The 16,215-nt window shown below is 54.5% G+C and overlaps 3 protein-coding genes across 8 annotated transcripts; all 3 read right to left on the minus strand.

Annotated features, from left to right (window-relative positions):
* Positions 1 to 133: 133 nt before the first annotated feature.
* Positions 134 to 6,833, minus strand: cep170bb (centrosomal protein 170Bb). 4 transcript variants are annotated; one of them, XM_088362776.1, is made up of 18 exons: positions 6,627 to 6,833; positions 6,211 to 6,335; positions 6,055 to 6,144; positions 5,897 to 5,977; positions 5,773 to 5,829; positions 5,565 to 5,664; positions 5,367 to 5,498; positions 4,838 to 5,305; positions 3,806 to 4,677; positions 3,572 to 3,739; positions 3,418 to 3,499; positions 1,765 to 3,357; positions 1,483 to 1,699; positions 1,164 to 1,410; positions 969 to 1,048; positions 796 to 889; positions 676 to 727; positions 134 to 611 (listed from the first exon to the last, which is right to left on the minus strand). In XM_088362776.1, the coding sequence occupies exons 2-18, from the start codon at positions 6,313 to 6,315 to the stop codon at positions 463 to 465; spliced, it is 4,587 nt and encodes a 1,528-aa protein (XP_088218902.1). In that variant the 5' UTR covers positions 6,316 to 6,335; positions 6,627 to 6,833; the 3' UTR covers positions 134 to 462. The 4 variants fall into 4 exon arrangements, with proteins under 4 accessions (XP_088218902.1, XP_088218904.1, XP_088218901.1 ...); XM_088362778.1 differs by having other exon boundaries at positions 1,269 to 1,410; positions 6,211 to 6,445; XM_088362775.1 differs by having other exon boundaries at positions 6,211 to 6,445.
* A 342-nt stretch (positions 6,834 to 7,175) lies between these two features.
* On the minus strand, positions 7,176 to 13,061 carry LOC148381396 (pleckstrin homology domain-containing family G member 3-like). 3 transcript variants are annotated; one of them, XM_088362779.1, is made up of 17 exons: positions 12,929 to 13,061; positions 12,170 to 12,223; positions 11,960 to 12,094; positions 11,482 to 11,629; positions 11,315 to 11,415; positions 11,166 to 11,235; positions 11,055 to 11,101; positions 10,832 to 10,982; positions 10,631 to 10,762; positions 10,386 to 10,568; positions 10,212 to 10,304; positions 10,054 to 10,140; positions 9,953 to 9,980; positions 9,758 to 9,876; positions 9,565 to 9,663; positions 8,312 to 9,503; positions 7,176 to 8,235 (listed from the first exon to the last, which is right to left on the minus strand). In XM_088362779.1, exons 4-17 carry the CDS (start codon positions 11,566 to 11,568, stop codon positions 7,499 to 7,501), a joined length of 3,126 nt encoding a protein of 1,041 aa, XP_088218905.1. In that variant the 5' UTR covers positions 11,569 to 11,629; positions 11,960 to 12,094; positions 12,170 to 12,223; positions 12,929 to 13,061; the 3' UTR covers positions 7,176 to 7,498. The 3 variants fall into 3 exon arrangements, with proteins under 3 accessions (XP_088218905.1, XP_088218906.1, XP_088218907.1); XM_088362780.1 differs by having other exon boundaries at positions 12,170 to 12,287; positions 12,929 to 13,039; XM_088362781.1 differs by lacking the exon at positions 12,929 to 13,061 and adding an exon at positions 12,429 to 12,921.
* A 117-nt stretch (positions 13,062 to 13,178) lies between these two features.
* On the minus strand, positions 13,179 to 15,848 carry LOC148381397 (kunitz-type protease inhibitor 1-like). Its single transcript, XM_088362791.1, has 10 exons — positions 15,371 to 15,848; positions 15,136 to 15,296; positions 14,915 to 15,056; positions 14,673 to 14,843; positions 14,528 to 14,569; positions 14,332 to 14,460; positions 14,203 to 14,253; positions 13,972 to 14,142; positions 13,837 to 13,911; positions 13,179 to 13,772 (listed from the first exon to the last, which is right to left on the minus strand). The coding sequence occupies exons 1-10, from the start codon at positions 15,795 to 15,797 to the stop codon at positions 13,549 to 13,551; spliced, it is 1,593 nt and encodes a 530-aa protein (XP_088218917.1). The 5' UTR covers positions 15,798 to 15,848; the 3' UTR covers positions 13,179 to 13,548.
* Positions 15,849 to 16,215: the final 367 nt, after the last annotated feature.

Here is a 16,215-nt window from a genome sequence, read left to right on the forward strand (position 1 = left end):
CAAAACCAAAGCCTCCCGACAGCCAATATTTCTTTTTGATCATAACAAAAGTAGAGAAAAAAAACGACTTAAGAAACAATTTTTCAAGAAGACGTGGCACACGTGAATTTTTTTCCTTTTTAATTCTAATAAATGACATTGAAGAACATTCTTTTAATTTCATTCTGACGTCACAGCATTCAAGCGGCACATCACGTGAGCGTAGCAACTAGGGGGCGTGGCCCGGATGGATGCCAAGTCCCCGCTAACAAAGCGTGGATGTCGCCGTAGCGACAATATTGACACCAAATGAGAAAGCGTTTTTTTGTCACTTCAAATAAACGATGGCTCACCACCACAGATACAATCGGCGTACTTCCACACAAAGACACAAGGGGGCGCGGAGGACCCCGTTGCCAGAACATTCCTCTTGCTACTTTTGGATGAACAGGATTGTGCGCAATATTAGGAACACGGCATTTTTCACAGCACGTGACGCCGCGTTTTCTGAGCCATGCCGTTTTGTTTGCTGTCGCCGCTGCCGCCGCGGCCTTTCTTTTCCTTGGAGGCGGGCCGAGGATTTTGTTCGGCCGGCTGAAGACTCCCGGGTGGATCCACGACCCAGTTGATGACTGCGGACGCATGACCGAGCAATCACTACAATGCTCGTGGAGAAATGTCATTTGCATTGCTTACCTTCCAGCTGCCTTTGGACTCTTCTGAGTTCCGTGACGATGGACGAGATCTCCTGCCACACATCAGACGCTAATATTAGCACCCTACTCAGAAAATCATTCGTTTGAGTACCAACGCCACCTGATTGGACGTCTCCAGGACTGGAGGTTCTCCGTCCGCCTTGATCTTCTTGTCAATCTCCTCCCACACGTCCTCTTTGTTCTGGAACATCAGCCTGAACGCAAACACCAACAGCCCGCTTGTCAAAATGTCTGCTCAGAAGGGAAGAGCGGCGGAAGGAGGACGTGGCTCACTTGAGCTTGGCGGCCAGCTGATCCGTGTTGTCACTGATGGCGTGCGACAGATGCCGCAGCGGACTCAGCTGCTGCGTGTCCTGCAACGACAATCGATCAATTAATCAATCAATCAACCACTTGATCGATCAATCAACCAATCAGTGAATGGTTAGAAGCAAGGTAGGCGTGGCCTGAGAGGAAGTAAAGAGCGACCTCGCCACAGTCCCACTGGGCTCGATTCATGTTTGCATCCAGCCGGGAGCCGGCAAGGTTCCGGACCAAATCATCGCTCGGTGGTTGGTGTGGTTTTGCGCCCACCTCCTCGGCGGAGGCTGACGTGTCGAGCACGTTGTCGGGAACGGCGGAGACGGCGGTGGCGGCGGGGCAGTCACCGTCTCCGGCGACGTCGTGGATTTCTCGGGCCAAGATAGCCAAGTCTTTGGCCAAGTCGTGACTGAGCCTGCAGATAAGAAAAAAAAACAAGTGATCATTTAAAGAAGGAGCGATCGGCGTATGGTACACGTCGGCTTACTTGGCAATCTCGGCGCTGTGCGTGGACCAGTTCTGGTACGGGTCACTCCGGTCCTCGTCCTCCGTCTCCAGGGAGACGGACTTGGAGCGGCTGGTGGCCGTCTTGTTGCTCCGAGGAGGCTGTGCGGCGCGTTTAGCTTTGGTAGCGTTAGCGCTAGTTTTGTAGTCTTCGTCCGATGAAGAAGAAAAGTCGGAGTTTTTGTGCTTGGGATGGACACCTGCCAATGTTGACAAAAGTCAAAACTGGGAAATTCTGCTTCTCCAAGTCCGACGTAGCACTCACCGCTGTTGGGGTACTTGGCTCCACTGGAGCGGGTGCGGGTCAGCGTATTCTTCCCCGGAGCTCTGCTGGCGGTTTGTCGGGCGTCGCCCTGCGAGGACTTCCTGGCAGCGAGGACCGGATCGACGTTACGGTTGGAGAAAGCGGCACGTCCGGCCGAGGACGAGGTCTCGTTGTCGCTGGGAGTCGTGAAAGAACCCGTCCTTTTCCTGGGCAGCGCCAAGATGTCCAGCCTGGATAGTTTCTTCGTTTCTGGCACGGCTTTCCCGCCGTGGTCAGAGGTTTGGGAGGCCCGGTCGGTTTCGGCGCCTTCGTTATCCGAAGCTTCTCCCAGGCGGGCTCGACGCAACATGGAGGCTCGCGTGGGACGCGGTGCGGACAAGCTGTTTGAGCGAGTCAGAACTTGAACGTTTGGTGTCTTCGCGTTGTCCGGGACCATCTTTTTACCACGGCTGGTTTCTTGATCAGAAAATGCGGTTCCGGACGCCTGCTGGGCCTCAGAGGCGAGATCCAATGAGCCGCGACTGCCGGCGCTGCGGCGCATCTGAAAGCGCTTGGTGGCCTCCGCCTTGTTCGCAGGCGCAGGAACGCCGGCCTGGTGTCGGCGTTTCTCGGAAAGTCGCTCGCGAGCCGAGAGCTGGCGTCCCTTCTGCTGAACGGAGGAGGTCTTGTCCTTTTGGAGGCTCGCGTTGGGACGTTTTTTAGAAGCGGAAGTGACCGACAAGTTCTTGCTGCTCACCTGGCTCACGGTGCTCGCCGTGTCCACGTCGGACTCTCCGGAAAAGGAATCGTCCACGTGGCTGGACGAGCCGCCTTTCTTGGAGCTCTGTCCTGAACCGGATGACGGGAACTTGGCGGCGTCCAGGAGGAAAGACTCCCCGTCCAGAAGCTTCTCCGTCCTCTCCTCCAAGTCTCTGATGGACGGGTGACTGGAAATGTGAGGAAGCTTCTTGACTTGGACATTTTCACTAGGCCCAGCTTTGGTGAAACTCTCTTGCCGAACGAGGGACGAGTTGTCCTTTGTCGGGACGCAATCTTTGTTCTGCGTTTGGAGGTTTGGTGCCGAGCTGTTTGGTTTGATGGTTCCCCGTCGCGGCTCGTGGCTGCCCAGGGTTCGGATCAGGACGGTGGTCGGGGGAGTTTTGGTGTCTGGGCTCTTCTGAAACTGGGCTGAGAATCGAGCTGCTTCAGGTTTGCTTGAATTTTCTTCTGAGCCGATGTAGAAGATGGTGGATTTGGTGGAGGATTTCTGGGAACCCTTGCATGGAGCAGAAGATTTCAAAGCAGCTTGATGGCCCTTTCCTTGTTTGGAAATAGGTCCGTCCTCCAACTGGCTGACATCACTCAGGCTGTCTGGATCCACTTCCTCCCCAACAGACAGCCAATGAGTGGAGTCCCGTTGCTGTCGAGGAGAACGAGGAGCTCTGTCGGCGCCATCTTGGTCTTCGTGACGTACGAGGAGGCTGGGTAGGGCACCGTCCGCTTTTTCCGGGGGAACCTGAGGCAGAAGCCTTCTGGTCCTGGAGCTGTGGCTGGACTCCGACTCTGAGTGCTCCTGGCTGCGACCTTCGCTAGGCTGGACTGCCACGTGCGAGTCTAGAAAGATGTCAAATATGAAGCCAAGGAACGTGCAAACAAACAAAAATGAAAAAGCACCTTCTTGAGGTGGTGTAGAACCATGCGCAGCACAGCTGTCTGCTAGGCTGGCCCAACGGGAAACCCACTTTGGTTCTGGAGCCTAACGGGAGGAGAGGAACGTTTTCGTGTCATCTGGGAAACATCTACAGGTTGATAGCCTGCTGGTGTTTACCTGTAAGGAGCTTGCTGCGGAGGAACTGCGAGCAGCCAGACCAAAGTCATGCAACATCATGCAACAGCTAGCGACGTTAGCATGCTCATCCTGGCATTCGTCTATGACGGGTCTCGGCGTTCCCGGGCTCAGCCCAGCGTACTCCGGAGAGTCCAGGACCCCGAATACCTGCCGGAGATGTTGACAGGTTGTGAAGAAAATGTCACGGCGGGTCAGGAGAAAAGACGAGTTCACCTGGTCGATCATGTTGCGAGCGTCTTCCACCTCCTGGTCGTGAGCGTCGGTGTCGATGGTGTAGGTGCCGGCCTCGCTCACGCTGTCTTCCTCCTCGTTCCTCAGCAGCCTTTGGCATCCTTTGGGGTCTCCTCCGGGAAAACTCAGGGGCGGCGGCGGCGGCGGAGGATGGGAAGGAGGCGGAGCCGTCACGGACGAGGCTGAAGGTTCCAGCGACGGAGGAGGCGCCACCATCACCGGTGGCGCTGACATGGGCGGAGGTGGGATTTGCTCTTTGGTAGGGATGGAGTCCGGACGAGAATCCTTCAGGAACTCCGCGGCAAACTCCTGAGCAAAGTCTTGAGCCAGTTTGGACTTCTTTCCCACGCTGCCGAAAGGACGAACAAAGATGGCCGAAGTCGAGCGAGAGGTTTCCGCGTCTGCCTGTTCCCGCTTTAGCGAGCTGGATCTCTGCGGTAGCGCGTGGCCACCGGGACCTTTGAGCGGCACCGTGACCTGCTGGGTCGGGGCCACGTTGCCGTGAACGGAGGCTGGACGCTCGCCGCCTTTGCGCCGCTCCAGTTTGGTCTTGAGGGCGGAGTAGGAGTCAGCGTGGGCAGGGTTGTGAGTGAAGGACTGCGAGCGCTTCTTGCGAGGGTTGTCGTCAAAGAACTCGATGACAAAGGCCTGCTGGATCAGGCGCTCCGGGGCGCCCTGCTTGGATGGGTCCGTGACGGGGGATCTGGGCCGAGGGGGGCTCTCCGGTGCGACGGGGGTAGCCGGGGTGGTGGCGTCGGGCTGAACCCAGGTTTCGCAGTGCTGGGATTTACTCCTCCGTCCTTTGGTCCCCGGCTCCTCGGAGTCGCTCTGAGTTCCGTCGTCATGGTGATGACCTGCAAACAGGAAGCACCATTGACCACTGATGTGCTCAAGCAAGCAGAACAATGCTAAGCTAATGCTAATGTACGTCTATCCAAGGGCTAAAGCTATTAAAATAATTGTGTGACTTTCAGCGTGCTGATTGGCTTTTGCGTGTGGGCGTGTCCTGGTCACCTTTCAGCGACTTGATGTTAATGGCGAGGTCGCTCTTGGTGCTGTAAACGTCATCGCAGGTGGGTCGCTTCCTCATCATGCTAACATCGCTGTGAACCAGCCAATCGGCCACTTTGCTCTGCGATGACATCACATCCGCCGCCTTGGCAGGGGGTGGAGTCTTTCTGTGGCGGGAGGAGAACTTGGTCACGTGGTCTTTGATTTTGATCTTGCCCGGCGTGCAATCGTCAAACTCGATGGTGAAGGATGCGTGGCTCTGGACGGCGGGAGGGGTCTCGGCGGGGGGCGTGTCCTTGGTGGGGATCTCTTGTAGCTCCGCCTCGACGGCCTTGGCGAGCTGCAAGTCCTTGGTGGGAATTTCAAAGTAGCTGGACTCGCGCTGGTACGGCGGGAATACGCTCTTCTTTTGAGGACTGGAAAGGCACCCGGGGAAATCCGAATCCACGGGCAGAACTTCTCTTGCCGCTTCTGAGCAAGAAAGTGGAAGAGGGACCCAACTGGTGTAGTCAAATTCATTCTTTTTTATTACCTGGACGAGGGTGGTCCCTGTGAGGGTCTTCCTTCTGAGGTTCATATCTGCCATCCGCCCGACTCCCGCAATCCTCCTCTCCCCACCAAGATGGCTGCCCGTACAGCGGCGTGGGCCGTGGAGCCGGAACTTCTGCGAGCGAGCCCAAGCGCCGATATGACAAACACATACATCAGCCTATTGCGTAACTCATTTTACCTTGTGTTAAATTCTTGTTACTGGGGTTCTTTTCTAACTCCGCCTTCTTGCCCTTAGACGCCTTCAAGCTGATCTGCAGTTGGCTGGTGTACTTCTCATGCTGCAACGACAGAGGGCGCTCACACTCAGTAACGACTTTCAGCTTATCTAAATCTACCAATTTCCTTTACACATTAGTAAACAAAAACTGCACCTCTGCCGTACTGACCTTCAGAGCCTCTTCAGGGACTTTGTGTTGACTTTTCTCCAGAACGTAGACGTGAGAATGTGCAAGCAGGTTAAGGAAAAAAAAGAGCCATAATGTTGCTTTGGACAAATATCATGCGAAGGATATCATATCCAAAGCGTAGGATGTCAGACACTTTCAAGGTCATGTATGTCTGGTCGGGAATCCTCAGGTCGTTGACGAACGTCTGAGAGAAAGCCACCGGAATCAAAAGTCAGCTGTGACATCACGGTGGTAGTCTAACATCTAGAGAGACCTACTCACCCCGTTCAAGCTGCCCAAGTCCTTGACCAGGTGTTGGTCCGTAGTGCTGTTGTAGTTGATAACGGCGTGCTGCTTGTCCACGCTGCGAGACTACAGGAAAACCAACACCATCATCATCACCATCATCATCATCACAATCAGGAATGGCCGACTCACCTGCAGCATGAGCTCGCAGTCCTCCCGGCCCACGAAAATCATCTCCTTGGGGAGGCGGTGACGTGTGCCGGAGCTGCTCACCAGGAACCACGAAGTCACGCTCATCTTGTCAGGCGCGACGCATTCTGGAAGGGAACAGCAGTAGCAGCGGCAGCAGCAGCAGCAGCAGCAGCAGCGGCAACATCAGCTCCACATTGCCACACCCACAGGACGCATGTGTGCTTCAAGAGACAACCTGCATGGCGCAGTAGTCGTCAAAGTGACAGTGACGATAAGCTGATCCGAGTCGAGCAGAAAGACAGCTGACAGGCAGCCAGGCAGGCAGGCAGGCATGCATACAGGCAGGCAGGCAGGGCCCCTCCCGTGCCGTCCCCCCCCTCCTCCTCCACGCCCCGGCCCGGCCCAGCCGCTCTCACCTCGGATTGACAGGATGCTCAGCAAAGAAGACCTTCGTCTCCTCTTCCGGGACGAAACCGCGAGTGTTTAGGTATGGAAGGTGCTGATGATGAAGAGGAGGACGGTGATGATGATGATGACGCCGCCGTGGCATCTGTCGCGCCTCCTATCGCACAATATTGGGAGCAGCAGCAGACGCCACCAGTCGCGCTGTGTCAAGACGCAATGTGGAAGCTACACGCAGGAACAAACAGCCGGTGGCCTTCACAATAAAACTAATCACGTCTTTTTGTTTCGATTCAACGGACGTATGCGTCGGAGATAACGTCAATCAATCCTAAACAAATATTTCCCATGTGAAATAAATGTGTACTTTCGGTTTTTACGTGTTACAGATTACACCGATGCAAAAACGTTTTATTGTGAAGGCTTGCTGATTTCCGGCGCATCTTTAACCTGCTGCAGGACACGCGCGCGTGCACCTTGAGCTTTTTAGCTCACGTGACCTTTATTTTGACAGACAAGCGGCGCCGGAGGTTTAGTGACGTCATTTGCGCGTAAGACACTCGTGGAGGCGAAGTCAGTTTTATTTGTCAAAAGTTGACCCAAAATAGCCATGATAACGTTATAACCTTTAAATATTACTCAAACTAATCTAATGCGGTGAATCTATCAGTATAAAAATTTGCATAAGAAAATAAAAGTGATGACCTTAAATGGCGTTAATGTATGTGTTTGCCGTTTCCATGGAAACAGGACACCGTTGGCCTTCGTTCACAGTACATCTACATCTACCTAGAGAAGACTAAGAGTATATGAGGACATGGACAATCTAGTACACGAGTCGGATATGGCGTTCAATATTCCATCTGAATTTTGTGCTGGAGTGGATTTAGGAGTTGAGCTTCTGGAACTTTTCCCTGAGATTTTTCACTAAGTTCTGTTGTCCGGACGGCGGAGTTTTAAGGTGGTCTCCGGCGGGTTGGAAATGCTCTCCAGTGGTCTTGAAGCTGTCTTGAGACTTGGCAGGTTGGCTTCTCTGTTTGTACTCGTCCGACTCCTGGTAGGCTCGGCAGCGGTCCATGACGGCCAGAATGGAGATTTTCTCCCGACTCGTCGGCGATCGGATCTCCACGTAAGCGTCGTCGTCGTCATCGTTGATTGTCTCACCAGCTTCTGGTTCCGGTGAAAGCTGCGGCTTCCCGGTTAGCTTTTCTTGTGGTGTCGGGGCCGTGACGGGGTCACTGACGCCGTTAGCTGCCTGCTGCTCTCGGGTTTCGTGTGCAAGATCTCCAGTCATCCAAGGGTCCAGGGCACGACCTCTGTGGATGGCGTTGCGGTGTCTAAGGTGGCCAGTGGTCCAGGTGGGGTAGGACCGACGAGGCGGGGCCCCGTCAGTCGAGGAACTCGACCTTGACCGGACAGCAAACATCTGCTCCGGGATGGAGGAACTCCGGCCCACCGTGGCGGAACCGCTCCAGTCCGAGTACTTTGACCTAAGTTCTCGCACATCGGGCCAGTTAAAGCCTTCGGTGGCCTGCCGAGCGCCAGCGGGACTGTGGGAGCGAATCCTAGCTGGATAGGGCTCGGGACTCTGTGCTAGCACTGGCTCCAGATTTGGAATGGGACCTGGCAAACAATGAAGAGCACACATTCAACCAATGAGGCTAAGATGCTAAAACATATTTCTTCATTGTATTCTTACCGCTGCACGGTTCTTCCTCCAGCACACACGTCAAAGTCTTGCCCATTAGATTTCCGCAACTTCGCTGTCTGTCGGGCGGTTTAACCGTTTTGATCCGCTGGCTGTACCGACGAGCGAGATTGCGGACCTTGCTGTCCACTTTGTCGTCCGGCAGATTCTCGCCTCGAGGAAGCTGAGCTCCAAGAACGCCGGGAGGAACGGTCGGACTTCCCGCGGAGCTCATGCTGTTGGCTTTGTTGAGGCGTGAAGTCAGGGAGGCCTCCTGAGAAACGGCGTCCGGATCCAGTTTGGCTCCTTCCGCTTTAAATCGAGCATGGCCGGAAGTCCCATCGAGCTGCTGCTCCATCACCTGCCAGACTTGGAGCATTTCACTAGAAGGTCGGAACTCCTCATCCTCTGCGTTCTGTTGCCCGTCCGGTCCGGACCTGGAGAACTCATTGGCGATGACCTCGGAATCTGTCGGATTTGCGTTTCTCTGAGTGACCTTTGGACTATCAGAAAAGTCAGTGGTGACCATGTGACCTTTTAGCGACAGTGACCGCCGTGTCTCCACAGATGGGGGCAAAGGGTCCGCCCGGCGAGGGATGCTGTTGAGGCGGTGGATGGAGGTTTTGACCACGCCTGCCGGGATGTAAGTCAGACTCTCCCTGCGCCGGAGGCTGAAGCCGGCGTCCTGGTTCTCGGCGTTCTCGTAGTAAGTCTTGATCTTTCCGATGAGAAGTTGGTCGCGGCTGGAGAGGATGGAGTCTCGCCTTCCCAGGTTTCCTCTTTCCTCGTCGCTTCGCGGAGACAAGAGCATCCGGTCGGTGTCGCTCAGATCCGAGGAAACGCTGTTGAGCGGCGAAGAGCGTCCGGCGAGTCTTCCGTTGAAACTGAGGCGCCCGGTGACGAGTAACCGTGGCGACGCCCCCGGGGAGCCGACATCGTCCGCGGGCGGGGCGCCTCGCTTGATGCTGCTGAAGTGCTGAGCGATGGCGCCCGCTTTATCTAAAACGGACGGAGGTAGGATGCTGCCGTTCCTGTCCGCTTCTTTCTCGCCGTCCTCGTCTTCGGAGGATTCACCGCTGCTTCCGGGTTTGGATTGCGACTCTGGAGTGGTGGACGGCGAGCCTTTTGCACGCAGGAGGAGTTGGGCGGGTCTCAGCTCCTCTCGCTCAGACAATGGACGCGACTCCAGAGTTTCTGTGGACATCTGCAAAGGAAAGACTTGCTTGTTTTTTTTGCCACACTAACTCACGTGGACTTGAACTGACCTGCTGAGAAGCTGCTTCGGGTCCTCCGGGCTCCTCGTCTTCTCCCAGGCCGCTTTCCTCGTTGGAATCATTGAAGGAAACGTCGCTTCTCTCCGTCTCCTTTGACAAGTTACATGACCCAAAAAGTTCCAGAAAGCTCCAGAAGCTCTCAACTAACATGTGAACCATCTCCTCAACAATTCAAATTTCTTACCTTGGAAACCACGCCCACTTGTGTGTTCGTGTGTTGATCTCCTGAGGGCAGATGCGGAAACTCGTCTGATGAACAGGACGAAGCTTTCTTGAGCCTGTCAGGACGATACCGGCGAGGATCTGCAGGGGGCGACATCCACCACGTTATCTCCATATGCACACTTTAGAAGTCAAACCTGGTTCCAGCTCAACTCACATCTGGAATTCAAGATGGTGTCTTTGACCTGCAACACGCAACGGGAGAAGAACTTTTGTTTACGCTCGACTCGCAAGCGCCAAAGTGAAGGCGGTGCTGACCTTCTGCGGGATGATGGCGTGGTGGTTTTCCAGAATGATGCGTTTGATATGCTGGGCCCACATCATCTTCTCGTCCACAGACTTGGCCTAAGAAAGAGGTCGAGAGGCGGTCGGTGGGTCATGTGATGCGATGAAACCCGCTAACGGTGCCGGCTGACCTGCAAGGTGAGCGGTTGCTTGGGTTGTTTGTAGTGAGTCACGCTGAAGCTCAAACTGTCTTTGGTGCTCTCGATCAGCATCAACGTGGCGCACTGATGCGACAACAACAAGGCAGCTCGTTTCCATGGCGGCTAATTAAGGGCCGGGGCTTCGCGAGTCAGACGGCGTCTCACCGAGATGTGCGACTTGTAGACAAAGTGCTCGCCGCGCCGTTTGGTGATGAGCAGCACGCGCTCCAACAGGAAGACCGTGCGCTCGGTTTTGGCCCGGAGGACCTTGAAGGTTCCCTCCAGGACCAGCTCGCCGTATGTGGTCAGGTCCGGGCCTTTCCAGTTCAGCAAGAGCGACTGCACCTCCTGCAAAAAAAGGACGAGCGTCACGCCGGCCGGGACAAAGTGCCCCCCCGCGGGAACCTGACCTGCAGTCTGACGGCGTGCTCGTGTTTGCGCTTCATGTCGTTGATGTACCAGGCCACGCCCGTCATGGTGATGATGGCCTCCTCCACCACCTCGTAGCCTTCCTCTTCAGGGTCAAAGTGCTTGGCAATTTCCTGGAAAAAAAAATCTTGAGGTTCAAAATGTCCCCTTCATCAGCATTCGGCGTGTGTGCGTGACATCACCTGAAGCAGCAGGTGGTACTTGAGGATCCTCTGAACGGGTTTGAGCAGGTAGGAACCCAAAGGCAGCGGCCGCTTCAAGGCGGCCTGGCGGTCGCAGAAGAAGACGGCCAGACTTTTGTCCTGCATGCAGTCGGTCAGCGCCGCCACCGAGCTGCAACGAGCGGATGGACGGGTCAGAGCCGGCCGGGGCAAAGGTGAACGTGGGCCCGGACGCAGGTCTTACTTTGGGTAGTTGGTGCAGTACTGAGAGTAGATGTCGAAGGAGTCGCTCTGAAAGCAAATCCAGCACATGCTCGTCATGGAGGCGAAAGAAAACGTGCCAGTGCCGCCTCACCTTCATCACAAAGCACCGGGCCAGCGCCACAGCGTCACGCTGGCACAGGTCCAGATCCTGAAGCAGCTCGCTGACAGACAACCGCAACCAGAAAGGCGTCAATCAAGCGTCAAATGCTGCGAGTCGGCCAACATTTGTTCGTTCCTCACCTGTTGAACTCGTAAATGTCCTCGATGTTCCCGAAGAGGAAGCCGACCTGCTCCGGGCGGATGCTCAGGTCCGCCTGGTCGATGATGTGCGCCAGGTAGTCCTGGTGGGACGGAACATTGTGGGGAACTGCTTGCAAACTTTATGGCCTTCAAATATCCAATCTCACCTCCACGATCATCCGCAGATCGCTCACGTACGTCCTCTCGGTCTCGATGATCTCGTAGACCACGCGGTCCAGGTATGTCAGCGCCATGACGCGTTGATTGCTGCCACCGCCCCTCCACACCACTGAGGGGCGCTGTTGTGCGCGTCCTCTGCAGAAAGTAGCTTTGCGTGAGCGACTGGTAAGGAGGTAAGCCACTTAGTGGTTTCCATGGCGACCGAGTTTGCTCATGTCCCATCCAAGATGTTCTCCCTCCCACAAACAGCCAATCAGCAGAAGTGCAACAATCAAAACATGCCACTTCAGCCCAGTGAGCCAGGATTTGCGCCCGAAAGCTTCAACCAGCATCTTTCAATCTTTAGATATGACGCAGTTGCATGAACAGCACGCCGTGGAAACACACACACACACGTCACACACGCAACACGTCAAGAGCGAAGGACTTATGGAGCAGTACGGCAACATTTGTTGCTTTTCTTACCTTCAGGGCGGTCGGAGAGGCCAACGGAAAGCAGATGCAAGACTAAGTGGCAGCCTGTCGCTGATCCAATTAAATCGTGGGGAATGTCGAAACGCCGCCTGCCGGACGAGCGCTTCCCGGCAAATCTGCTTTGCCCTGCCGTTTGCCAGGGCAGTCAAAGCAGCAAATTACCCGCAAAGCTTCTTTTGTTGTGCTACATTTGAAAGTCACCTTCAAGAATGGACGCAAGTCCGTGTCAGCACATCACAGCGTCATCAGCAGAGACTGGAAGAGTGACAGAGAGTGACACTAGCTTCCATTGTGTATTGTCACGAATGCCAGTGGCCGCCTTCGCCGCCCCACAACAACAACAACAACAACAACACCGAAAGATTTATCACACAATGTTCATAGTGACACAAGTTCAAGAGCAACATTAGCAAAGGTCACTTCACAACACAACTTCACCATCAACAGCAACACAACTCACCTGGCAGCATGCGGGTGTCAGCAGATGACTTCTGGCGGCCTTCAGGTACGACAGTGATTTTGAGCAAAACGTGGGTACAAAAGTCTAGAAATGTTTTGGCCACGCCCACCGGTCAGTGAGATCCGGTTGCCATATTAACAGGCGTTCTGTGTTACCATGGAAACAGCGATGATGGCACACAGAGACTTTTATCTCGTCATCAAGTCAACTCAGGAAACCAGTTTGGTGACGTCATTAGAAATCAAGATAGGGAGATTTTCACTGTTAGACATGTTTCAAAGTTATTTCTTCTTCTTCATGAGTGTGCAGACACACTTTTTGGACACCTTTGAGTGACAACTTCTAGCTTGAAGCTTTGTTCAACTTTTGTTGACACAAAGCAACAAGAGTTCCAACACTTCCTGACTTCCGTGTTGACTGACAGCAGTCACCGACGATTTTCTTTTGTCATATTGTTGCTTTAAATCAATTAGAAGACAAAGTGTGTGTTTGGAACTCACCTTGACGGAGGTCCCAAAAGAAGAAAGTCCAAATCGTCAAAGTTGCCCCGCTTAGATTTGGTCACGTCGAAAGACTGACTTCAAGCGCCACCGCCCGTGCACGGGCGCATGCGCACATTTCAAAAGTTCTGACGATTGTTTAAAATGCACCCAACGCGCTTGCCACTAGAGGGCGACACAACCTTACAATACAACTAGGTTTGACCTCACAAATGGTGAGTTATTGTGACTTAAGAATAACAACAAACAATTGTGTGAAACTTAAAAGAGCACAATTTTTATTTGAATCCTCTTCACTGCACTTGTGCCAGCAGATATTTTGAACAGCATTTATTTGTGTTAATTTTATTACATTTGAATTAAAACATTTTGTCACTGCTTTAAGCACAGCTTGAGCAGTCCCACTGGCATCCATCAACGGTTGAAAATGTGTCGAGCAAAGCAGCTCGCCATGCACATCCTGACTGAAAGCTTGTCACTGGATAATGGAATGAGAGACACACCCCGGACGCTGAGCGGACCAATCTGGCAAAACTCACTTGTTGCTTTACCTTCCTTTTTGGCCTGGTCACTGACTCCTCCCCCCGCCGCGAGCTCATCAACCGAAGGATGTCAGGATGTCAAATTTTGTCCGTATTGGCCAGCTGTTGTCGAGGGGTTTCCAAAGGTTCGGTGGTGCTGTTATACACGAGCGTGTCCTGCTCCGACGCCCGCACCTGTCGGGCGACTACGGCCTCCGTGCGGGCAACCGAGCGCTCCTTGCGCTTCTTCAGGAAGCAGTAGCCCAGGACGGCCAGCAACGCCAAAATGGCCACCGTCAAGATCACCGCCACCGCCACGGAACCTGCCGGCATAGTAATGTCAGTCCCTGATCCTGTCTCGCTCGGGGTCAAGATGGTCCAACTTACCCGAGCCGCTTTCTTCCTTTTCCGCGTCCGGGTCCTCAAAGCGTTCAAACATCCCTTTGGCAAACACGTCGTGCTCTACGAAGGAAGGTGATATCAGCATCGCGTGTGTGTGCGTATGTGCTCGGACGTGCATACCTGTGACGCCGTGGCATGATGCGTCGCATTGAGTCTCCTCGGCAAAGTTGTTTTCATTTCCATGGCAACCGCCGTAAGTGAAGCGCTGGCAGTGGGTGCTGAGCGGGTCGTAATACCAGCGCGTGTGGCTGGCGCGGCACGGGCCCGTTTGGGGGGGCTCTGTGCAGCGTGCTGGGGGCGGAGCCATGCAATCATGTAGCTGCATGCTAACACATACAAACACACACTCACCTTTCCTCTGGTTGATGTCGATCTCCAGAAGACGAGAGAACGTCTCATTGACTAAAAAAGAAGAGCAGGACCACCCAGGTCAGTGCGTGCATGTATCTAGATGAGCGTGCGTGTGTGTGTGTGCGTTACTTTTGCCACATTGCTTCTCGTCGGCGGAGTTGCTGCATTGTGTGACCCCGTCACACTCCAAACTGATGTCCAGGCAACAGAGGCCGCCGCAACTCAGCTGGTCGGGAAGACACGGAGAACCGCACACCTCTGAACACACACGCACACGCTCAACATGGCGTCCACGAGATGTGAAGAGGTGCATTGAGACACTGACCACCAGCCGGCAGAGCGATGCGCTGGAGCTCTGATGACGTCGCTGCAGGGATCAAGCACGGCACTTTACTGGATGTGTGTGATTGTGTACGAGTGCCAGACTACCTGGCGGTGTGTATGTGAGCGTCTGTGTATAAATGTGTTACCGTCGACTCCGTCGCAAGCCATGACGCACTCGTCTTGGGAGAGAAAGTTGTTGAGGTTCCCTTTACATCCTCCAAAGATGAACTGCTGACATTGGCGCTCGGCAGCGTTGTAACGCCAACGAGGAAAGGCGGCGCGACACGGCCCCACTTTGGCCTTCGCCAAGCAGTAACCTCAAACGCAAGACGCGACAACGTCACCACCGGAAAGGTTGTGAAAGTTCACAATCCCAGCGAGCACTCACTGGTGGACAACTCGGGACTCAGGACGAGCACTTGGACGTCGGCGTGGTGGGAGCGCTCGTTGGAGTCGGTGACGGTGAGGCGGAAGTTGTAGAGTCCCGCCTTCAGGTTGGACACTTGCACCTGCTCGGGCAACGCCGTCTTCTGCAACGGGATGGCACACGATGACGTTCCGGAATCCTTGGCCACCCTTTGCCCCCCCCTCACACACACACAAGGTCACCTCCATGACGACGCCAGGGTCGCCGTTCTGAAGCGTCCAGACGTAGCGTTTGAGGTGGGCGTCACCGATGGCCAAACTCTGGATGCCGTCCAGCGTGACGGTGGCGCCGGGTTGCACCACGACGTCCTGACCCGCGATGGCAATGGGTGGCGCCGGTTCATCTGTGGATTTTTGGAGCAAAACTGACAAAGTGAGCAAAACCAGACCAAGGTGGCATCCAAGCATTCCTACCCACCTGTCTCCAGTGGGCCTTGCAGGTATTTCTGAAACTCGAAGTCCCTGATGACGCTTCGGTACCCGCGCCGGGGGACGAAGCGGCACACGAACTTGTTTCTGGGCGCGCAGTCGAAGAGCGCGCACGTCAGGTTGGCATCCGCTTGGGCGAAGTTGCATCGCGTGAGCGCGCAGCAGACGTCTCGACACTCAGGCATAGAGAGCGCGTGCACGACGGCTAAGAGAACCGCGCCCTCCTTCACGGCGTCCTCTACGTCAACCACAAAGTCCTCGTGGCCGGCTCGGAAAGTGTCCGCGCAGCCCGAGTCCGCATGGCCGCCGTGAGGACGCGCCGCGAAGAAAAAGAGGAGGAAGAAGAAGCGGAAGCGAAACCACCGTGACATGTTCCACTTCCGTCTGAAATGCGAAATTCGAGTGGCGACCGTCATGCCTTGTACCTTTCCGGTTTCTGGCACCTGCTCGCAAACAGGAAGAGAAACCAGACCTTGGCCCCGCCCATCTCTTTGACGTCACCCAGGTGAGTCATTTCCATACCTGTCAGCTGGTGTTCCATCCCTTCCTTCATGTTGGAACAAGTTTGTTAGCCCTCATTAGGCTGAGATTCAGCAGAGGACGCTAGACTGGTCGCCAGCCAACATTGTATGCATATAGACAAACAATGTACACAAGGGAGTGGTCGCCAAGCAATGGAAGGATGGTCTTTTTTACCATTTAGAAACCAGCATAATAAAAATAAAAATATCAAAAATACGTATGCCACTGCTCACAAAACAAACTCCCGAGTCGGTTGAACTTGCATGTCAAGATGTAGGTGTCACACGCCCCACCCTCCTCAAGAAAAAGCAA

The sequence above is a fragment of the Syngnathus floridae genome, chromosome 19 (genome assembly GCF_059516105.1).
Source record: "Syngnathus floridae isolate MCC-2025c chromosome 19, RoL_Sflo_1.0, whole genome shotgun sequence".
NCBI lineage: Eukaryota > Metazoa > Chordata > Actinopteri > Syngnathiformes > Syngnathidae > Syngnathus > Syngnathus floridae.